Here is a 24,361-nt window from a genome sequence, read left to right on the forward strand (position 1 = left end):
ATATGAGTGATCACAGATGATCGTCCTTTTTTCGTTTGGACCATTATTTACCGAGTTACAGCCACTTTTATGTTTTACTTGATTTTCATATAAAAAATCGATTTTTGGTTGAAAGTATGAGTGATCACAGACGATTGCCCTTTTTCCATTTGGACCATTATCTACCGAGTTATAGCCGCTTTTATGTTTTAGTTTATTTTCATATAAAAAATCGATTTTTGGTTGAAAATATGAGTGATCACAGATGATTTCGTTTGCACCATTATTTACCGAGTTACAGCCACTTTTATGTTTTACTCGATTTTCATATGAAATATCGATTTTTGGTTGAAAATATGAGTGATCACAGATGATCGTCGTTTTTCCCTTTGAACCAATATTTACCGTCTTATAATTACTTTTACATTTTACTTGAATTTTATATAAAAAAACGATTTTTTGTTGATAATATAAGTGATCGCATATAATTGTCGTTATTCCATTTGGAGCATTATTTACCGACTTATAGCCACATTTATGTTTTACTTGATTTTGTTCCATTTGACTATTTAAGAATTTATTTTTATATGAAAAATCAGTTTTTGGTTATACATATATGACCAATATTTACTGAATTATAGCTATGGATTTCGCCCATTTTCTATTTGGAGGAATATTTATGTTATAGTTGATTTTTATAGTTGAAAATCTATTTTGAATTGAAAATATAAGAGAGCACAGATTTCCGTATTTTTTCAGTTTGGACCAATATTTTCCGATTTTCTTAGTCTACTTTATTTTCATATAAATTTTGGGATGAAAATATAAATATTTCCGTTGGGACCTTTATTTAATCTTTAATTGCGAACATAAATAACTATTTTTGGCTCCATAAATATATATTTAGTTGATGGCTAAATTAATATGCTGATTATGCGAGTACAAATTTAATTTCTTTCTTACCACTGTATTTCTAAGTGTGGCCACAGCAGTGTAATAAAATATCAACCTTATTTTATTTCTGCTGCCATAACACCAGGTGTAGAATTTTCAATTCAAATATCACTTATTGTCGTCTGACTAAAATGTGGACAAGTATTTTCTTATTTTTGTCACAAAAAGGTCAATATGATTTTGTGACCTTTAATACAGAGTTAAGTAGAGTGAAATAAAGTAAAAGCTCCTGATTTACTTTTTTTTATTTTGTCCCAATTACACAAAGATATACACACATGTGTATACTTATGAAATGAATGTCCCTTTTTTTCTTTTGTACACTGACTAAATGACTACTCTATTGTATACACTTAATCACTCGTTTTTACTGACAATTACACTTTTCAATATGTTATGTCTTTATACATAAAAATGAACATTAAGGTGCCTCTGTTTGTGTGGATCTAAAAAATTTATTTTGCTAATTTATCCAAAACTTGAAACTTCAAATAAAATGTGCAAACTATTTACGTAATTTGATTTTCATCATTTAATTTATAGATGATATACATACTTACATCAATATTTTAACAAGTTTTTCAGATTACTAAAAAGTGCAAGGACATCTTCTATAGAAATATATATTATCCTTCAATAAACTAATCATTCATTTTGGTTGAGTACATTGACAATTATTTTGTGGGACTACACTAATTTACACAGATACTATATGATAGTATATTTGTAAGTATTTGACATACACATAGTATTTATTCGAGTGTATGTAAGTGAATTCGAACATTCACTTAAACAAATGTATTGTATATAGTCGTACATAGTATATAAGTGTATATTGGTCAACAGATATTAACTTTTTCTGTTTTTGTATTCGATTCTTTGACATCGACACTGATAACTAGTTACTGTCAATTTGTTGTCACTATTGTATTTTTGTTATTTTAACAGATAGTGTTTTTGTTATTTTTATTTGCATTCGTATATATAGATTTAAATGGTTGTTGTTGTTTTTGTTTGTTGTACATTTGGTTTTTATTGTCTCACTACATTATTCTAAGAGAGAGACAGAGATGACCACTGCCATTGTGTTAAAAATGCATGAGGGAGATACTTTGACCAATACTGGACATGAATGAATATTTAAATATGAAAAAAAAAATGTAAATAAAATCACTACAATACTTTAGTGAAATGAAATTATTGACATTAAGGTTAAATGTACATACTATATGTAATGAAAATAAGTATTTAACAAAAATTAAGGGTCAAGAAACACTTGCTTTTTTCTTTGCTACAATTTAAGCAATTTTTTTTTACAAATTATATGAAATAAATATTTAAATGTTTGCATTAAAGCAAGAAAACAAAATTTTATATTTTTAGCCAATTTTTTTTTTAAATCTTTCCGGTTTAGTGGTCACTTTACTAACCACATTTTCTAGAGTCTTTAAAAAATATTAAATTGAAGATATATTGTTCGAAGCTATACCTTCGGGTGTGAATGTGTCTGCAGTCTTGAATCCGACGAAGAAGAGAATTATTAGGAAAAAGTCGATTATTCGGAAAAAGTCGACCAGTTAAAATAATATAAAATTTGGCTAATACTTCTGTTAGTGACTTATCTACCCAAACTGCTGTGGTGGAACCAAAATGGTGAAAAAATTGTTTATTGGAAGAGCCGGTTGATTACACAGGAGGTGGGTGTATACCAAATAATATAAAATAATTGGATAATGTCTCACCTACACAGCTATTTCGTTTGTTTTGTTCAGAAAATTTAGTCAAAATGATAGGTTTTCAAAAAAATTTATACACTACGAAATTTTTTATGGTGGTTGATAAACTAACCACCTTATTCCAAAAAAACCTTTTGCTGTATTTTTATTGTATCTTATTTTTCATAATTTTTATGGAATGGCTTTGATTATATGGAATGGTTTTGATTATAAACTTATACATACAAAACTGTGGCAGAAACAATTAAGAAAAGTTCTCTATTTATTAGTTTGAACCAGAGACCGAAAATAACGGGTTCACTTTCATTTCAATGGTAAATTCTCATTCGCAGTCATTTGAAAATATTGTTTTGTGATATATCACTGAGAGAGTGATTTATTCGAAAACATTTTAAGTTTGGGGTTGAGAGATACAGAAAAGAAACAAACACAAATAATCTGAATGAGTGATTTATAATTTATTTTTTTCGTAAAGGTCAGCTTGTGACTTTTATTTGCGAACATGAAAACTAAATCACAAAAATGCATTTGATGCAAATCAACACTTAAATATATAAAATTTATCAAAAGATTAATAACAATTTAAAAAAAATCTTATTTCTGATGCTCAGACTTCATTACTTCATACTTATCATATTATTTCCATAATTTGTTAAAAATTACTAATAATATGTTATTGTATGTAAATAAAAGAGAAAGAACAAGAACAAATGAATTGTTTGTCTCACACCAAACCATTAAAAAACAACAAAAACGAATAAAGGTCATACCAAACCATTTAAATAAAAATCATTTTATAACTGTTAATTTCTGTGATTTGTTTTTATCACAAAAATATAAATCACAATTTGGGTTTTTTGGTATATGGACGAGTTATTTTCGATCTCTGGTTTGAACATAAAAATCTATAATTATTTTCTGAAATACTTTATGTAAGCTTTATGGAATATACAATTCCACTTAACTTTATATCACACACTTTAATTAATATTGTTGCATTCAGCATTTGTACTATGAAAATTTTACATTTAAATCAACTTAGACCCGAACCTGATTAATATTATAAGAAACAATTTATTCAGCAGCACTTATAAGGTATCACTTGACTGGCTTTATTGTCTGGTCTTATATTAATTTATTTTTAAATAAAACTAATTAAATCAGTAACTATTTTTTATTTGAACAAAGCTAAAATTATTTTCCCTTAAGCAATTATAAACAGATTTTAATTCAATTAAATTTATTTGTTTTCTAACAAGAAAAACATAAATAATGTATTTTAAATCCATAAATAAATAAAACTATTACAAAATATTTTACACCATTTCCAATTGTATTTTAGAAGTTTCTAATTGTATTTCAGAAAATTCCAATTGAATTTCAGAATTTTCTAATTTTATTTCAAAAATTTCGAATACCAATACAAATGCTAATTTCTGAAATACAAACAGAAATTTCTGAAAAACAATCGGAAAATTCTGAAACACAATTAGAAACTTTTTAAGTATAAATTATAAAGTCTGAAATACAAATGGAAATTTCTGAAATTGAATTTCAGAATTTCAGAATTTTCTAATTGAATTTCAGAATATTCCAAATAAATTTCAGAATTTTCCATTTATATTTTAGAAATTTCTGATTGTTTTCCATTTAAATTTCAGAAATTTCTAATTGTGTTTTGAAATTTTACAAATGTATTTTAGAATTTTCCAATTGTATATCTAAAATTTTCATTTGTATTTCAGAAAATTCGAATAGCAATACAAATGCCAATTTCTGAAATACAAATAGAAATTTCTGAAAAACAATTGCAAAATTCTGAAATATAATTAGAAACTTTTTAATTATAAATTTAAAAGTCTGAAATAATAATAGAAATTTCTGAAATTTAAATGAAAAAATTCTGAAATTTAATTGGAATTTTCTAAATAAAATCAGAAATTTCTGCAATTCAATTCGAAATTTCTGAAATACAATTCTAAATGGTGTAGACTATATAGGAAATTTTATTATAAATACTGATTTCATAATATTTTACTTAATTCATTTAAGTGTAACTGTTATTTAAAATTAACTTTCTGCTAAACGAACTGCATCATCATCCATCCTACTGTCTCAATTAAATGGTAACAAAATGAGAATAACAGCTTTTGTTTAATGTTCGTTATTATTTTGTTAAACGATTATTATTACAACAATGTTTACAACCATTAATTTTTGTTGCTTTTATTGTAACACTTGTATTATAGTGTTGTTACTATTGTTGCTGTCTTTTGTTATTTGGTTATTGATCTCATATGCTGCACATTACACTCGTTTTAAATGTAAACGTTAAAATGGTATTTTTACTACTAGTGACATTGATGTTGTTGGTGGTGGTGGCACTGATAGCGATAGTTATTGTTAGAATAATGTTGGTGGTAGTATCTAAATAATAATATTATTGTCTTTAACAGATGTTCAGTTCAGTTTCGTTGTACAAACACTAGACAACACTTGTACATAACTAAATAGGAAAATAACACACATGAACCATAGACAGACTATATTTGTCGATTTCAACCAATCACTTGTTCATTAATTCCCATGCAGTGAAGTATACAACCATTTAAACATTCACAAGAGCTCATATGTTTCCCTAGTTGATATTCGTTGTATGTTTTCCCTGGTTGATATGTGTTTTTTTTTTCCATGACTTGTTTTAAGCATGCTACAATTGTTATAATACCCTATAAAAATATTATCTGTATCAGATAATAGTTGACATTAAGTATAAAAAATATCATTATTTCATTATGATCAGATCAGATGATTCAAAATTTTTACTTTCAAGAAGTTTAAATATGCATTTCAGTTACTGATCATTCAAGGTTAGGAAAGGGTTGTTAAATTTTTGTGTTGAAATAAGACCAACAAAACATGCAACAACAATATAAAAAATTAGTCGTTGTATTTTGTTGTTGTATCGTCGTATGTTAGAAAGTAATTAATCCGAAACTGACCCATCCTTTTTTAATGGATTACATATGGGGGATTTCATGTCAAGTGAACCAACTTTTGAAATCGATATCTTCTGAACCGAATAAAATTTGCACCAAGGTTAGTCCTTTTTCAACAAGATCGCTCAAGAACTCTCTGAGTGGGTCAAATTTGACATTTTGGCCAAGCATGTGTTTTTTCTCATCCGTTCTCTTATCACAATATGTCCTAAATAGTTTAGATATCGCACTCTTTCAACAATACTGCATTAACTCAAAATTTTAAAATGTTCAGTAGAGGGCAAAAACTGTTTGTCATTACATTTTAAGAGAATTTGAAAATCCGAATACATAATATTAAGCAAATTCCATTTGAAAATATATTTACTTTGTTTTTCTTTAAAATTTTTTTCAGTTATTGCAAAATAAATCTATTTTTAGAGTTAGTACCATTTTTCTGAAACTTCTCGATATTTTTTTATATTATTTTAGCTATGTTCAATAACTAAAAGTTGTTACTAGTTAGTAACAATTGTTACTGGAAAAGCGTTCATTAACTCAAAAAACTTGCAAGGAGAGAAAAAATCAAGAGCGTATAAATTTTAGAGAGTGTTCTCTCGTTGCAAACTATTACAAGTTCTATTTTGAACTCGTAATAGTTAGCAGCCTATATTTCAAATGTTTTGTGTTATTGTTTGTTTATTTATTTACAATTTTATTTTTGTGGTGAAAAAATGTCGAAAAAACCAATTTTCAATAAAATAGAAAAAAATGTGAGTATTTATACATTTTAAAAGGAATAAAATAAGAAAATTGTATGTATAAAACAATTGTTTCTGGAAAAGCGTTCATTTACTTTTTACTATTTTTGAGAATTTAAGAGACAAATTTTGTATATTTTGATTTTATTCTCTCGTTGCAAGTATTTACTGGAAAAGTAAATGAACAGACCTTTTATCAACAAAACAGTATCAACTCAATATACAACCAAATTTAAATAAAACAATTTGATTATTTTTAAATTGAATAAAGGCTCAATTCAAAATAATACATTTTTTTTATGAAAATATACGATATATTTCTATTTAAATTTTTGTATTAACTCAAAATAATACCTTTTTGTTGATACAAGGTAGTCACTAATTATCACGATGGTCTCAATTGTGGTTTTCGAGATGAAAAAGTTATCGGAATACATTGAAATTTGTACAGTAGATAAATATTGATGTTGTTAGTTGATTTCATGTAAAAAGTGAATTTTTAAAAATTTTGAGTTAATACAGTATTGTTGAACGTGTGCGATATGTAGCTATTTATTTCTTCAATCTTTCGAAAAAAAAATTAAAAATGTTTGACATTTTATTTCCAAAATCAAAAACTTTTTTTTTGAATTGTCCCTTTTTTCCACTAAAGAAAGCTTAGGACTTTTCATTGAAGAGTTTTTTTGGTCGGTTATTGGGATGCAAATGGGATATAATCAAAACAAATATTTTAATGTTTTGACAAATCTTGTTTTACATATGGCAAATATCATCACGATTGGAAGAAGTCGATTTCAAAAATTGCTTCACTTGACATGAAATCCCCCATATATTTGAGAATGTTTTCTTTAACAGAAGACGATATTTTAGGCAACAGTTGGATACAAATACCTATTGGTTTTTCAATAGCTTAAAAACCTTGGGTTTGTATAAGTATAATTTTGTTTTGCCTTCCCAGATATTTAATTAAGGTCGGAACCGAATTTGTGGACTTATCGGAAACCTCATATTTTGTCGAACTCTACTAATCATATAATCATATATATATATATATATATATATATATATATATATATATATATATATATATATAACGCGCTCCTCATTGCTAGCTCTAAGTAATTATTTTATTGTATATAAGGGTTATCCCAAAATTCACACAATATTTGAATTTGTCGCTAGTTGTGCAGTAAAGTGTTACCAACAAAAAAAAAATAATTTGAAAGCTGACACTTTGAGTAAGTAATGATAGAGCATTTCCAATGTTGAACATAATAGTTTCAAAATTTCGTACAAAATATAGGATAACTTTGGGTATTGTGGACTATGCGTCCAATGTGGATCTGTGACTTTTTTCAGAAACTATTTAGTGTTGCTGAAAGTGCAGGAACATTCGGCGTCATGTATAATAATTGCGTCTCATGCTTTCAAAGTTCAATTGACACAAGAAGCGTAATGATCAAAACTACGGTGGTGAAGCAGTCATGTCTCGATATCGTAATATGATATTTTAAAATGAAATTATATTAATGTGCGTGACATGTGGTTTCAACAACCACAATGTGGTTATTTTAGCAAGTTAAATGGCTATGCCAACATTATGAAAAATGGTCCTGGGAAATTTTCATCAGAATTCAGTATGACAAATCATATCTATTGCCGCAATATCCTCAAATTTCAGCTTTTCGTATCAATATCGGATTAAAAATCTGCAAATTGTGGAGATTTCTGACTGAACATCGTTAATTGTTATGTTTTTTCTTTACTTTTTTGTTTTGTCCTTTTTTGAACTCACACAGAAATGTATTGCAAAATTTCATATGGATCACACAGCATGTTCAAGTTTACATTTCAAAAAATGTCACAATGCATTGCACATGCAGTACAATACCGGATTCAAAGCCTTTTTCCAAGAATCACTTAAATTGGCTTTTACATTAAATGGTCAAAACAGGGTATACTTTCAGGCAATTAAAATAATAAAAATAATTTTTTAAGCTTTAGCTTGAAATTATATTTATCATACAATATTACGTCCAATCATTATATAAATAAAAGTAAATTGACAATTTTTAGATGTCAGTACAGTATCAATATTTTCTGGAACAACAATCTACAGCGAATAAACATGACAAAGTTAAATTTTTGTTTAACCTTATGACAAAAAGTTCTATCCACGATTTAATTTTAATATTACTTCCGCTAAAGTAGGGGTACTAAATGAGCACAGCTACCGGCCAAAAATTTCTTATTTGTTTCTTTTTTTATTAACTGAATAATATAATTTTTTTGCTACATAGAATTTTTGTATATCTTTGATATATATATGTATGTATGCCTGTTTGAATATTTTTACTATTGTTATTTTATTATATATACAAATATGCACTGATGCTTGGCCAACTTGTTTAATGGCCATTTGGTCCATTGTGTTTTTTTCTTCTATTGATGTGCTTGTGATTTCTATTGTTATCATTGATGTTTGGCATATTGGATACAATGTTCTGTATGTAAGAGTACAATTTGACATTAGCTAAATAATTTGTCTATAAATGGGATTCTTAATTATACCAGAGTAGAATATAAATATTGTTGTCTAACTTACTAGCAAATACAGACATTTCTATTTATCCAGAATATTGATGTGTTCGACATTTTAATAGAGTTCATTCATTCAGACACCAAATGTTATTGTGAATACTAAATTATGTGCGGATTATTTAGTATTTGTTATGCTTGATGAGTGTAACTCAATTTAAGTGTTATTAGAGAATGAGAAATATAAAAGTGAATGTGTTGGAATTGAAGAATTTATGTCTTTATAAATTAATAATTAAATTTGATTATCAATTATATAAAATCTATTTTTATTGAGACACATTCCATTAACGAAATATGTCACTTCAATGGCTAAGTGCTAAGGAACAGATGGGTTTTGTCTCAAACCTAATCTTGTTTATACATATACAATGTAAATACTTCAGCTATAACTGAAATATATACAAAGCTGTATCAAAAACTTAATTTCCTTTAAACTGTTTCTTGTTTTGAAGAAATTTGCTTCATTTTAAACTCTTAATTTTTTACACAAAGGTTTAAATGAAAACAATGTCTGTTAATGACAATGCTTTTACTAAAAGCCAGCCTTGCTCTTGGCGCCTAAAATATAGAAATACACATAAATACATTACGTAAATATATATGTATATATTTTTTAAATTCAAATGGCCCAATATTAATTTCTTTATTTACCTATTCAACAGTAAAATATAATATTGATTTTTGTTATTTTGCCCAAAAACAGCTTATAGAATAATTCTCTTATTTACAGAGTTTTTTTTTGTACTCATATCTATTTATTCCCCAAATAGTATTTGTTAGTTTATTTCATTACACACAAAACAACCTTGGCCCTGTCTATCTGTCTGTATCTCTGTCGACCTGACTACTTATATCTACTCGGTAAAAATGGAAACGAACATATAAAATGTAGCCTTGCAAAAACAAACAAAAATCCATATCAACCAAAACCATTCTCTATCGAAATCTCTACAACAAGGACAAGTACGAGTATTTTATTTTCCATTCAGGTATTTTAGTTGTTTTCTGTTTGTTTTTATATTGCAACCTTTATTAAATAGAGTATTAGTTACTTGTAGATAACTTGGTAAATATGAATGTAGGTACATTTACCCAGCAGTTAAGCAAGTCTCATTGTATCCCTTCTAGTCACTAAGGTCTGATCACTTGCCTGACTGACTTCAGAAAGAAGTCAATTGATTACTGTATATATGTAGTCAGTCTAACCAGAAGGCAACTGTCACTTATGTGTCTCTAAGCAATCTAGATTGTAGTCACTATAAACGTCTATTTTGTACTGCCCTTTAAAAATGTTGTTATTTTACCCACAATAACACTCTGCTACAAAATGACACTTTTTGTCAGAACTTGAAAAGCGACCTAATGGGGCTTGTAGGCCTAGGTGAGGACATACTAAAGCCGTTTTCAAAGATTTTGAAACACCCTCAAAATTTTTAGTTATTTGGAAAAAATTGTTTTAGGGTAGGTCGTAGTACTTTAGTACCTCTAACTCACACATTTTTATACCGATTTCAAAATTTTAAACAATTATGGATAGACAAAGAATTAAGCTTTCATAAAATGTATGCACAAAATGTATATCAAAAAAAATTGCGTAAGTTTTTATAAAAAGTTTCGCTTTATATTTTTCGTAATTTTTAATATTCAACAATAGTTAATTTAATTTTTTTCTATGAAAACCTATTATTTTTTGCATAGTGTTTTAAAGACAACTTTATATGGGAAAAAATGAGATATTACTTGTTAAAATCGGTTTATATTTGCAAAAGTTATTAAACTTTTTTGAAAAAAGTTCGAAAAAATTTACCTTCTAAATTCAAAATTTTACAAATATTTTTTTTTCTACAGTTTTTTGTTTATTTTTATTTGAATGCACTGGGGGAGAAAATACTAAAAATGGTGTTAATTAAAAGTTGAATAACTTTTAGAATTTTCACCCGATTTGAATAATTAAAACCATGTTTTGTTAAGAACTAAATTTTCTATATATGTGGGTATAAATTTTTATAAACTTTCATATCAAAATAAGCAGTGAAAAGCGACTAAAATCAAAAAAGTTGATAAATTTTGTTTTTCTTTTAGATATTCTTAACAAAAACAATACTTATAACTTAAAAATGTATCAAAAAATGCACGTCATTTTAAAGCGTAATCAGTTTTCTTTTCAAACCCGTTAAAGTCGGACAAAAACTGACAAAGCTGCACGTCGATAAGTCGATGAACATCCCTGAAAATGGTGTTTTCATAATTACTTCTGAATTTGAGGGTGTTTCTAGGCTATGCCGTTTTCCAAGTTTTTTTTCCATCGTATCACCGTGTAATTAATCTATTAGAGAGTAGTGGGAGGATGGTCCTTTTACAAGTTGTCTAGGAGATGTCTTTCTAACTGACTATTTCATATCAATTAGCACCCATACATATTAAAATAACCGGTTATGTATCCGGTATGTGAAACTAATGCGTTGACTGTTTTCGACCGGCTATCAGATAGTCTCATTGTAATCCAAAAGGGTCGAAAAATAACTAGATACGTAACTGGTTATATAACTGCATTAGTTCAGCACAGTCTCCTAGAACTGCCGGGAAGTTTGTATTACTATTAACAATTCAGCAACACTGCTGATTGTATCAGTGTTAAAGGCTTGGCTTATACACATATTTCCTATTTTGGTTTGCAATTTCATTCTTTGGGTTTCTTTATTCGTTCCCGCCAGAAGACATTTTTGTGGCATGAGTTTTGTTATTTTTGTAAAGTCATGGACAATGATTGAAATTAATGTATTTCTAAATGCTGTGCATAGTTTTGTTAAAATCGGTGTTGTAAATGTTGTGATTTTAGAGGTGTATTGTTGTATTAGTATAAGCATCAAAATGTGTGGCTGGTGAATTTGTAAAACACATTCCACTTGGAAATAATTTGATTAATAATATAAGAGGCCCGTCAAAATGATAAGTTCACATACTGTTTTGCTATTAATTCTGTTTATAGTTTTGATTGACTAAAATAGTTGTTGCTCAAACGATTTTTAGCTAAGAATACTGTAAACTCATTTGAATACAAATTATAAAGTCAGTGCTAGTAAATCTGCAAACAATGATATATAATTGTTATTTTTATAAAACTTTTATTTTAGAAGTTTCTTTTGTTTAATTTGAGAAACATTGCGACCGAAAAAATAATTTTCTGAACTCGAAAACGGATAGTTTGGATGATTTGTCGGTTTGTCCAACATATTCTCAAGCAATAAAGTAGATTTTTTTCCAAATATTAAAGTATTTATTGATCTTTTGTTAAAGTACTGAAAGAGTTATCAAATTAGAACTAGAATTAAACCAAAAAAATATTTTATCAATTTCTGAAGAAAAACGCTAATTAAACCACATTGACTTTTGTCATCCCCAAAGTTTCTTTGGCAATTTTGTTCTCATGTGTATAGTTTTTGTTATCAAAAGTGTTAATATTAAAATAAATGTTTTCTCTTTTCATTTAGTTTTGTTAATTTTCTGGAAACAGTAACTATATAAACATACATACATATGCATGCAAAAATTGGAAGAGAATTAAAAGAAAATAAGAAAAATATTTAGTTTAGTAAAATATCTTTAATCAAATTCAATTTTAGTAATTTTATTTTATTTAAAAAAACTATTTTATTTAAAAAATTGTAGAATTATATAAAAAAATAATTGGTAAATTTTAGCCATACATATTGATTTGAATTTAATGTCAAGTTTACTGTTAACTAAAGTTATCTGCTAGGTATTTTACACCGCAGATACATATTTGTAGAAATTGCGAGTATTAATATTTTATTATTTAATGTAGGCGTAATAAAAATAAATTTAAAATTAGTTAACTGTATTAAATCATAAGCATTATATTGTTACATTTTTACCTTTGAAAACGGTGGTATATTTCCTTTAAATAAACCGGATTCATTTAATTGCAAATAAAAGTGACTAGTACTATAACAGTGCCTACGATACACTGACTCCCTTACAACTTGTTGTTAGTATTTATATACACAGCAACATATTTTAGAAGTCTCAGGAATAATCTAACGAAAAAACTAAAATGTTATAATTTCACAATGATCACCTAGAGCTTTTGATGCTGCATCACGGTTCATGTTATCATATTAAACAATGTTAATAACAGCGTGTTATCAACTTTGAAAATATTTATAAACATGATGAATGTTGCGATCAGCCGTTACAGACCGTTAAATTTAAATTTATAATGTAATTTCGTGAAAATATTATTAGATTTAAAGGCTCTAGTTGTTTGGCGGGGTTACTTGCAATCACAACTTAGTTTTAGTAAAAATGTAATGCATAATAGGTGCAAATTTTCTGCAACTCCAACAACCTTAATATTTTCTTTAGTTTGATATTTCTTTGTGGAATTAATAAATGGTAATGTAACTTTTTATGTACAATAGGGTGGGCCGATTTTTAAGGAAACCAATTTATCGATATTGTGCCATCAATTATTCGACAGCTTTTGGCATGAGGAAAAAATAGTTCTACTACGACATATCAAAAAAATCATTTTCGATTTTAATTTTATTTTTTTTTACTTTTCCCAACTTTTATTTTTAAGGTAATAAAAAAGTCGCCGATTTCAAATTTTTAAATATATCTATTCCAAGGTACGCTTTAAACGATGCCGATATAATTTTTACGAAAAAAAATGTTTTTTTTTTGGGTTTTTAGAGTTTTTTGTTGAAACAATTTTTTTTTTTGATTTTTTACTCTTTTTGTATTTTCTCTCGTATCAAAAAATTTATTTTTCTTTTTGGTTTTCAGAGTTTTTTGTTGAAAAAACTTTTTTTTTTTTTCGATTTTGACTTTTATTTTATTTTCTCCTGTAGCAAATAGCTCATTTCTAAAGAAATTCACAAATTAAAGGCGAAGGTTATAGCAGATTTTGGAAAAAAAAATTTGAAATTTTTTTTTTTTCGAAATTATATCGCCATCTTTTTAAGTATACAATTTTACCTTGGATAGGATATATTTAAAAAATTTTAAATCGGCAATTTTTTTTTATTATTGTAAATTTTTTATTTTAAAATTATTTGTAAAATTTAAATTCGTTTATACTGTTGCAAAAATATGCCAGGAATTAGAAATGAAAATATAAAATCTCTTACTTTCTTATAAAGTTTTTTATTATAGATTTGTAAAAAATCTATAAAATAGATTTCAGTACTTTTATTTCGTTTAATATAGATACATATGGGCAATTCCACGAGAATCGCTACCACGACTGAAAACACAAAAACCCTTGAAACTTTTTTTCAAGATGATTTGAATAGAAGAAAATAATAAAATGTTACTATGTGAAAGTATTTAGATCATATTACAACATTTTAAAGACAAAAATAATAGTTTAAACTATATATTTAATTTTTTAATGTTTTAGGTATGTTTTAGGCTAAAATTGCGGCGAAAACTAGGCTACCAATTAGCTTGTAGTATGAAATGAATTTGACTCTGATTGTGTTTTTTGCTGTTGTCAAATTGTTTATTGAAACCGAATGTATATTTTATATTCACTTTTTTAGTTTTTGTATACATATATTTACAGAATATATATTGTTTTATTGTGAGAGTAAAATCTGTCACGTACGGTATGTCACGTACGATATTAAATTTTATTTATTATAAAATCATCCAAAGATAGTTTTTATTTAAATATGCCGGATTGTAAAGGAAAAATATTTCGTTTAGTGTATGAAATTAAGAGAAAACATAACGCCTCTCACGATTCGAATATTTTCGCATATTTCTACATGTACCTGAAAATGAGTTCCGTTTTATGTCACGTCTGATATACCTATTTCTATCAATATTTTGGACAACAATATTTCGAAAGAACTTTTTATTATTTTAAAATATAGTACTCTCTGAATGGAACATAAAGACAAAATTATTTTTCAGATACTCTTATTTTTGCAAAATCTATTCCACTCTATAGGCGTACAAATGTCACGTACGATGATATGGAATTGCCCATATAATTCATATCATATTTATATATTATCTGAATCATTTATTATCATATAATGTTACTTTTTCTAAATTATATCTAAATATTATCCAATAACTGAAAACAAGAAAATATTAATTTTAAAATGTCTGTCTTAAAAGTTAAAGATGAATAATACTGAATGATAAACTTCGGTAATTGTTGTCTCTACGATTTATAGAAACCAAACCAGTTGATAATATATAAAAATGTCTTGCATATTTCTGTTAAAAGATTTGAATTTGGGATTTATGCATATTTAATTTCGAAATCTATTTTGTCTGCTAAAACCAAATAGGAAACTCTAATTTCTAAGTAGAACCAACAATTTTATTTTTGACAAATTAAAAAAAAAATTGTCGTCTCCCGTCTCAAGAAAGTGCTCTACAGATATATATGTAGAAAATTATCGTTTTATATCGAGTATACAATTTTAAAGTATTTTTTTTAAATCATATCTTGAAAATTTTCTTTATAAAAATCATTAAAGTGCAAACAGAGTTTATTTTTTGTCTAAAAAGTCTCTAAACTAATTTTCTAAAATAATAAATAAGCATTTTTAGGAAGAATTATAATTTTACTCTAAAAATTCTTACCAGTCCTTTATTATTTTCCATTATATAAATAAATATTGTTAAGAAAAACTAAAATTAATTTTTACTTAAGACATTACTAAGCAAAAATATGCAACAATTTTAGTAATGACGAAGCATTTAATTGTTATTGGAAAAGTTTCTTTGTTACATTACAAAGCCCTTTAACTAATAAAAAGCCAAACAAATAATAAAAAAAGCAACACTACACGTTTTTATTAATTTCAACTAGTGTTAAATAACAATAAAAGCAGCCAATTGTTTACGAAGAAAACAAACTGTTAACTGAAACATGTGGAAAAGTAATTTGCCAAGTCATCATCATAATACTTATTAACAAAACCACAAAGTGTTTGTTATTCTTGTTGGTTTTGTACTTGCATGATTAGCGTGAGATTCATTTAATTTGCTTAAACAGCCCTTAATGCCTCATTAATTTTATATAATTTTTAATTTTTTTTAATTCTTCCTTTTAACATGTAACATGTAATATGAAATGAAAAATAAGACATTAATACTTTTATACCAAACAGTCTTTTCGGAGAGATTAAAATACAAACCTACACACTCAGGCAGTTTAGTGTAAACACACACACTTTTTATAATTTACAAAATCAACTGCTGTATGTAACGAATAAGTATCTGTGTGTGCTCCTGTATCTATACGGGTTCCATACAAGGTATTTAAAAAAAGCTCATATTCATTCGTTAGCTGCTTTGCTACAATCCTTACAAAGACATAGACGAGCAGTAAAAAAGAAAACCAAGTTAGTTGCAAAATACTGGAAAAAATGTGAGTTAAAAAAAAAAACTGAGAGAAAAATGAAAAATAAGCAACACTTAATGAGGTGCAATCGTTTTAAATAAAGTAGCAATTAATTAAGTTGAATCACTTGCAAATCCTAAATCAACTATTTGAGTGGAAAAATGTTGAAAGTACACCGACAACAAAGTGAAAAGCGAAAAATACGAAGCGAACGCAATGCTAAATGAAATAGTAGCTGTATAAATAAAAAAAAATAAGAAAAATTGCGTTAGAGGTATTAACTCATCACCACAGGATAAAAAATTTATCTTTCTTTTTTGCTAATTTATTTCAAAAATATAAATTAGTAAAAAATGTGAAAAATGCTAAAAAGAAAACTTAAGCTGTTATAATACTCAATTAAATTACCTTGAACATGAAAAATCTTTAAAGAAATAATTAACCACATAATTTGTTTAAAATAACTCATTTGTTCTAAGAATTTTGTTGTGTATTAATTCGAATTTTATATTTATGATTATAAAACTATTTGCTTATACTTGCATAAAAACTGTTTTCAAGAAATTACCATTTGAGTTTAATTCAAATTAAATCTAAATGCAAATTTATTTATTTAATTATTTATCAATGCAATCACTGACATTTAAGATAAAAAAACACTTCTACTTTGCAGTTTACTTTAATCGTAACTTACTTTAAAGAATTAAATCTGTATTAAATATGATTAGGTTTTTACCTTTTAGAAGCGGTGGTTAATTTCCTTTAAATAAACTGGATTCTTTTAATTGGAAAGAAATGCAATTAGTGGTTAAAAATTGTAGCAACCCTATATTTATTAAAAGTTAAACATCTAATTTCAATACACTTACTTTAAAAAAAAAACTTGTAATAGAGCTGCTCAGCAACTCACTGTTAATATTTATATACACAGTGTCATCTTCTAGTAGTTGTAGGAATTAGCTAACGGAACAAACTCGAATGTTCTATTTCCGTAATGATCACCCAGAGCTTTCTTTGCAGTTAATATTGTCATACTTATAAAAAATGTTAATAACATTGTTGATAGGTAGCAGTTTCTACTGGTGGTAGGTTCATATACATGATGAATGTTTCAAGAAGGTCATTGCAGACTATTAAATTCAATTGATAAATTAATTTCGTATCGATATTAGGACTAGTTTTACATGATTTTACCATATGTTATTAGTTGAGAAAACTTGAGTACGACTGAGATTTGTTTTAGTTTCACATATTTCGAATGCTACTTCCTTCTTCATTGACGTTGCTAGTTTTACAGACAGGTCAGATATCTGGATATAAATCGTAGTTGTTAATCTATATGGATAATTGATGATGTTAATTAGAGACCTGGTTTAAAACCCAAAGCGGGTAGAAGATCGTTAGTTAGAGGTCTGATATTTGTGCTAGTGGAAAAACTTCGGGCAACCAAATGCATCTTCCTAAATTGGAGTGGTGATGTTCATGATACAATGGTTGTTGGGCTTGGCTTTCAGTCAAGGTCAATTGTAATCGTGAAACCATACTGTTTGGCTTATATCGGCCGGGTTTTGAAGTCAAAGATCATATGTCGGACTACACCATTTCCAATTATTTCAGAAATTTACAATTATATTTCAGAATTTTCTGATTGAATTTCAGAATATTCCATTTAAATTTCTGAAATTTCCAATTGTATTTCAGATTTTTCCAATTGTATTTCAGAAAATTCTAATGAAAACTTCTGGAATATAATTGGAATTTTCTGAAATACAATTAGAAACTTCTGAAATACAATTAGAAACATCTGAAATACAATAGCATTAAGTAATGGTTTAGTTAAAATATTTGTGCATAATGGCCCTATATTGACCAATCATTCAAAATGAGTCAATAAAATCTGAACGTAAGATATCATTAAACATAATTAAACATCCAGTAACATCTTCAAAAATGTAGCCGATTTCGCGCATATTTCCTCAATTTGTAACCGAAAATGATAAATTTTCGAAAGAATAATGAAAACAAAATGTTATGAATTGAAATCAATGAATCAAATCATACTAATTATGTTTTTCTTAGCTAATAAATTCTTTAAAATGCATAATGCGGGAGTAAAATTTTAATAATTTTCCATATCGCTTTTTTTAGAAATTGAGATTTTAATGCAGTAATGTATAATAAGTTAAAAAGACATTGATTACAAAGAAAAAAATTGGAGTTATCTCGCATTTTGTTGTTGTTTTGTAGTGATGAGCAAAAGCGCTTAGTCCAATTTATCACAAGAAAAATCTCTAAGTCCCTATAAAAAGTTCAGGGAAATAATGGATCGATTTCAGCTAGTATTAAAACTAGGCTTCGTCCTTGGGCCTAAAAAAAGTGTATATACCACATTTTATCGAAATGTCTTCAAAATTAATGGACTCATAAAGTGATTCCAAGTTTTTAAAATTTTTATAAATTTTTAAAAATTAAAAAAAAAAATTTATGGCAAAAAAAAATTCGGGTAAAAATATATTTTTCCTGATTTTGACCCATTGTAGGTCCAAGTTACTATAGCCTTATATAAATCGTTGCAATGGACTTTGAAATTTCTATCATTAGATACAAATATTGTCTATCTTAATGACTTAGTAATCCAGATATAAAAACTAAAAAGAAATGAAAGACAAGTTCTAAGAAAAATACCTAAGTCCATAGAAAAATACAAACTAAGCAATAGAAAAAGCTCTAAGTCCAAAAAACCTTTTATATCGACAAATACTTATGTTATCATTTTGCTTTTACGCTCATCGAAAACAAAGAAAAATACAAAAAAATTGCGTTTACAGAATTCCAAAATATTTACGCAAAAAAAGTTTGAATGTTTTTTGCAGGGTTTCGAAGAACTACTAAAAGCAGTCGCATTTTACTGAATAGTTGACTTTTTACAGTCTCATGCTTAAAAAAAAGTAACTAGTTTCAGTTTTTGATCACATGGTTACTGAAAACAGTTGACTGTGCACACACATTACAACAGCAAGCAGCAATAGATTTTGTTTTTTTTCAGCAGCCAAACGAATCAGCAGCCGCCATGTTTCAGTTTTCAACTCTACCGAACTGATTACACGACTTCAGCAGCAAAAACATTTCTGTGTGTGCTGCTTACGCATTGTCAGTTTCGAGTTTTGTTTTTCGTACTACGCAGCGTAACAAAAACTGCTAGCTCGACTGAATAGTACGACTGGCTAGTTTGGCTGGTTGTATAAAATGTGTGTACAACAACACACACTTTATGAAGCTAGGTTGAATCGTATGATTTTTTGGTTTTTGTGTTTACATATCACAGAGGAAATTTAAATGTTATTATTGTTAATAGAAATAAATAGGAAATTCTTATATTTATTATATCTTAATTAAAAATACTAAAAAATAAATTTAATAAAATTATTAATTAATAAATTTAGAATAAAAAAAATTATTGATATTTTTTTATTATATTTTATATTGACTAACACAGTACAACATTTTTCAGTCCATTGCTTTGGGACTCAATTCTGACAATTGCACGTGAAAGTAGCTCCAAAAATAAGGGGCTATTTTGTCAAGTTGGCTGCCATAATAATTTAATGGCCATACGAATTTTTTTCCTCAAGGTGGATTTTTATCACTTTTTCTATATTTTAGCACGGTTATATTGAATAGTAGAAGATAAGTACGGAACATACCTACCCGAAAAAGTTGCATCCAGTGCCTTAAAAATCGCAAAAATGAAAATTTTTACCAATTTTTCACCTTTTTTGCTCAATAACTGGATAACAAATCCAATTATGGACCGAACACCATGAAATTAGGTCGTGTGATTTGTGTTTATATGAAAGTTATTTATCATGAATTTTTCTTGAATACCATAATTTTTAACAGATTTATTCACTTTAAAGTGATTTTCGGAAGCGGGTCTTATATGGGAGCTATGAATAATTATGGACCGATCATAATAAAATTTGGTGACATGAATTTTGCATATATAAAACTTATTTGGAGCGAAATTTTGTGTAGATACATATATAAATTAAACATTTATGACCGATAAAGTCCAATTTCGGGAGGACATTTGTATGGGGGCTAGGTGAAATAATGAACCGATTTCAGCCAACATCAACAGGCTTCGTCCCTGTGCCGAGAAAATTATATGTACCAAATTTGTTTATGATCGGTCCATAATTATTCATAGCTCCCATATAAGACCCGCTTCCGAAAATCACTTTAAAGTGAATAAATCTGTTAAAAATTATGGTATACAAGAAAAATTCATGATAAATAACTTTCATATAAACACAAATCACACGACCTAATTTCATGGTGTTCGGTCCATAATTGGATTTGTAATCCAGTTATTGAGCAAAAAAGGTGAAAAATTGGTAAAAATTTTCATTTTTACGATTTTTAAGGCACTGGATGCAACTTTTTCGGGTAGGTATGTTCCGTACTTTTCTTCTACTATTCAATATATACAACTTTGCTTCAGCCACAAAAGAGATATTCCGTACGGTATACGAGATATAACCGTGCTAAAATATAGAAAAAGTGATAAAAATCCACCTTGAGGAAAAAAATTCGTATGGCCATTAAATTATTATGGCAGCCAACTTGACAAAACTAATGATACAGAAGTCCTTATTTTTGGGGCTACTTTCACGTGCAATTGTCAGAATTGAGTCCCAAAGCAATGGACTGAAAAATGTTGTACTGTGTTAGTCAATATAAAATATAATAAAAAAATATCAATAATTTTTTATTCTAAATTTATTAATTAATAATTTTATTAAATTTATTTTTTAGTATTTTTAATTAAGATATAATAAATATAAGAATTTCCTATTTATTTCTATTAACAATAATAACATTTAAATTTCCTCTGTGATATGTAAACACAAAAACCAAAAAATCATACGATTCAACCTAGCTTCATAAAGTGTGTGTTGTTGTACACACATTTTATACAACCAGCCAAACTAGCCAGTCGTACTATTCAGTCGAGCTAGCAGTTTTTGTTACGCTGCGTAGTACGAAAAACAAAACTCGAAACTGACAATGCGTAAGCAGCACACACAGAAATGTTTTTGCTGCTGAAGTCGTGTAATCAGTTCGGTAGAGTTGAAAACTGAAACATGGCGGCTGCTGATTCGTTTGGCTGCTGGAAAAAAACAAAATCGATTGCTGCTTGCTGTTGTAATGTGTGTGCACAGTCAACTGTTTTCAGTAAGCAAATTGTTGAAATTGAAGACTTAAACTTTTTTCAGTTCAGTCGTTACATGAGGCTATTTATTTTGGTGCTGAATATTAAACCCTGGTTTTTTGTCTCTCCTGTAAAATTTTAAAATATGGACTTAGAGCCTTTGCATGTTAAGCCAGCGATATAATGTCTGCTGTTGATTTAATTTTTTTAGGTAAAATATTTTTTTTAAATACAAATATTTTAAAAATTATTATTTTATTGAAAGATTCATATAAAAGGATGTAAAAATTATTTTTTTTATGCAATTAAAAATCTTTAACTTTCTGATAATTTTCTAGATTAAAAAACTACGAAAATTAACAAATTTTTAAGAAAAACAAGTACGAGAGCTATATTCGGCTGTGCCGAATCTTATATACCCTTCACCAAATTATACTTAAAAATTTTTTTCTAGGTTGGTTTTTTCGAAATTGTTTTTTAATTTTTTTTTTTAATATTTATTGAAAAAAAAATTTTTGGTAAAAAAAAAATTCGGGTAAAATAATAATTTTTCTGATTTTGACCCGTTGTAGGTCCAGTTTCCTATGGTCTTATATACGTTGTAGCAAAGGTCTTTGAAATATCATTTATGGACCGATTTTCTCGATTTTAAAAAACAACCGAGCCGGAAGAAATTCGGAGATATTGATGTATGAATTGTGTATGTAAGTTATTTGGGAGCTTCGGAAAGTTGATTTCAACGGACAGACGGATCCATAATATATATACTTTGAGGGGTCGCAAATGAAAAATGTAGAAATTACAAACGGAATGACAAACATTTATATATCTACCCTTGCCACTCATGGTGAAGGGTATAAAAATAGTTTTCTATATTCTACCATGTATGCGTATGATTATTAGTTGATAAATATAATTTATATATTAATCATACGCATACATGGTCAATATGACAAATTCGCATTGACCATGTATGCGTATGATAAATATATTTGTTAAAATTATCAAATATTAATCATACGATATTTTTTATATGGAGTAAACAGTTATATTCTCGCAACATTTGGGTTACTGTTGCAAATTTAATAAAACTTTGTTCAAAAATTCAAGTCATTAATAAAATCTTATTAGAATAATAGTTATGGTACAGGTTTCACTTGAATATGATGGATAAGAGTTTAATGACCTCAGTTATCTATATATCTATATATATATATAAAAGTGAATGTGTGTCTGTATGTATGTATGTTTATTATTATTAGTTTGGGATCTATAGACGGCTAAACGGCTGAACCGATTTGCTTGAAATTTTTACAGTATATTTATGTATGTCTGGAAGGAGCTATAGGCTACTTTTTTGTTTTGAAATTTTAAGTGGGCGTGGTACCTCCCATACAAAGTTAATTTTTAAAATCAAATATTTAGGAAACTATAATAGCTATAGTCCTCAAATTTTGCATGAGCAATTCCACTGTTTGTTTAAATATTTGCGGCAAAAATGGGAGTAGTAGCCACAGAGGGCGTGGCACCTCCCATATGATGATTATTTAAAAAATCTAATATATGGGATACAATAAGAGATAGAATCCATACATTTTGTACGGATATTCTACCATCAATTTTAATATTTAGGACAAGAATGGGCGGACTGAAATAGTGGGCGTGGCACTTCCCAAACAATCTAAATACTAAAATTCATATCTATCTGTATAATTGTAGTATGTAAAGCGTTAAAATTTTGTATGAACTACTTATTTAGGCCAAAAATGGGCAAAATAGCAATAGTGGGCGTGGCACCTCCCATAGATGTGATGAAAAATTATATATAGGGACAGCTATAGCAGCTATCAATATTAATATTTAGTACAGAAATGCGCGGACTACCAAAAATATTAAGTAAATGCTAAAATTTGTATGTATACATTTGAAACCCTTATATATATATAAGGGTTTCAAAACAAACAAACACACATTGACTTTTATATATATATATATAAAAGTCAATGTGTGTTTGTTTGTTTGTATGATTGTTTGCGTATTTGAAATGGCACTCGACTTACAGTAAGGCAATTAATGAACAATCTAATCGGAGCGACCTTTATAACTGGGAATTATAACTTCGGAAATACCATTTGATTTTATTCGATTACAGTTTCCTATTTGCTTAGTATTTGCTATGACAATTGATAAAGCCCAACGTCAGTGTTTGCAAGTTTGCGGACTAAATCTAGAAAATCCATGTTTTTCACATGAACAGAAACTAATTTTAGATAGACTAAATATATTGTAAATCTTTACGGTACGGGTAGCGAAGCACACCGGGTTTTAGCTAGTTAACACATATTTATCAACTTTTATCTTAGCACCTCTTGCAAAAAATCGTTTGTATTCAAATATGAATATGTTTTTATTTACGAATTTATTTTTCTCTTTTATAATTTCAGTGCTTCATGCAGTTAGCTGGGAAGAATGGTGGACCTATGATGGTATCTCAGGTAAATTTCAATAAAAAAATAAATAAAACAAACAAACAAATGCATTTATAAAACTACAGTCTCTTAGAAATATGTTTTGTAATAAAAAAACAGATATAAATTTAAATGTCAACTAAGAATACAAATTTGGGTTAAATATTAAAATAAAAAAAAATTAAAATTCAGCCTAAAGTTATGCAAACTAAGCGGACAAAAATAAATTGTAAAAAAGTAATGTCATGCTGTATTAAAATGAAGAAAAAATATGCTACA

At 27.4% G+C, this 24,361-nt stretch overlaps 1 protein-coding gene across 1 annotated transcript in view; it reads left to right on the forward strand.

Moving 5' to 3' along the window:
* Positions 1 to 24,361, forward strand: part of CARPB (Carbonic anhydrase-related protein B) — a 198,245-nt gene that overhangs the window by 127,671 nt on the left and 46,213 nt on the right. Inside the window, exon 2 of the mRNA XM_065509207.1 lies at positions 24,059 to 24,109. Within this exon, the coding sequence (XP_065365279.1) occupies positions 24,059 to 24,109 (51 nt within the window). The remainder of the gene's footprint in view (positions 1 to 24,058; positions 24,110 to 24,361) is intronic.

This window comes from Calliphora vicina, chromosome 4 (genome assembly GCF_958450345.1).
Source record: "Calliphora vicina chromosome 4, idCalVici1.1, whole genome shotgun sequence".
Classification (NCBI taxonomy): domain Eukaryota; kingdom Metazoa; phylum Arthropoda; class Insecta; order Diptera; family Calliphoridae; genus Calliphora; species Calliphora vicina.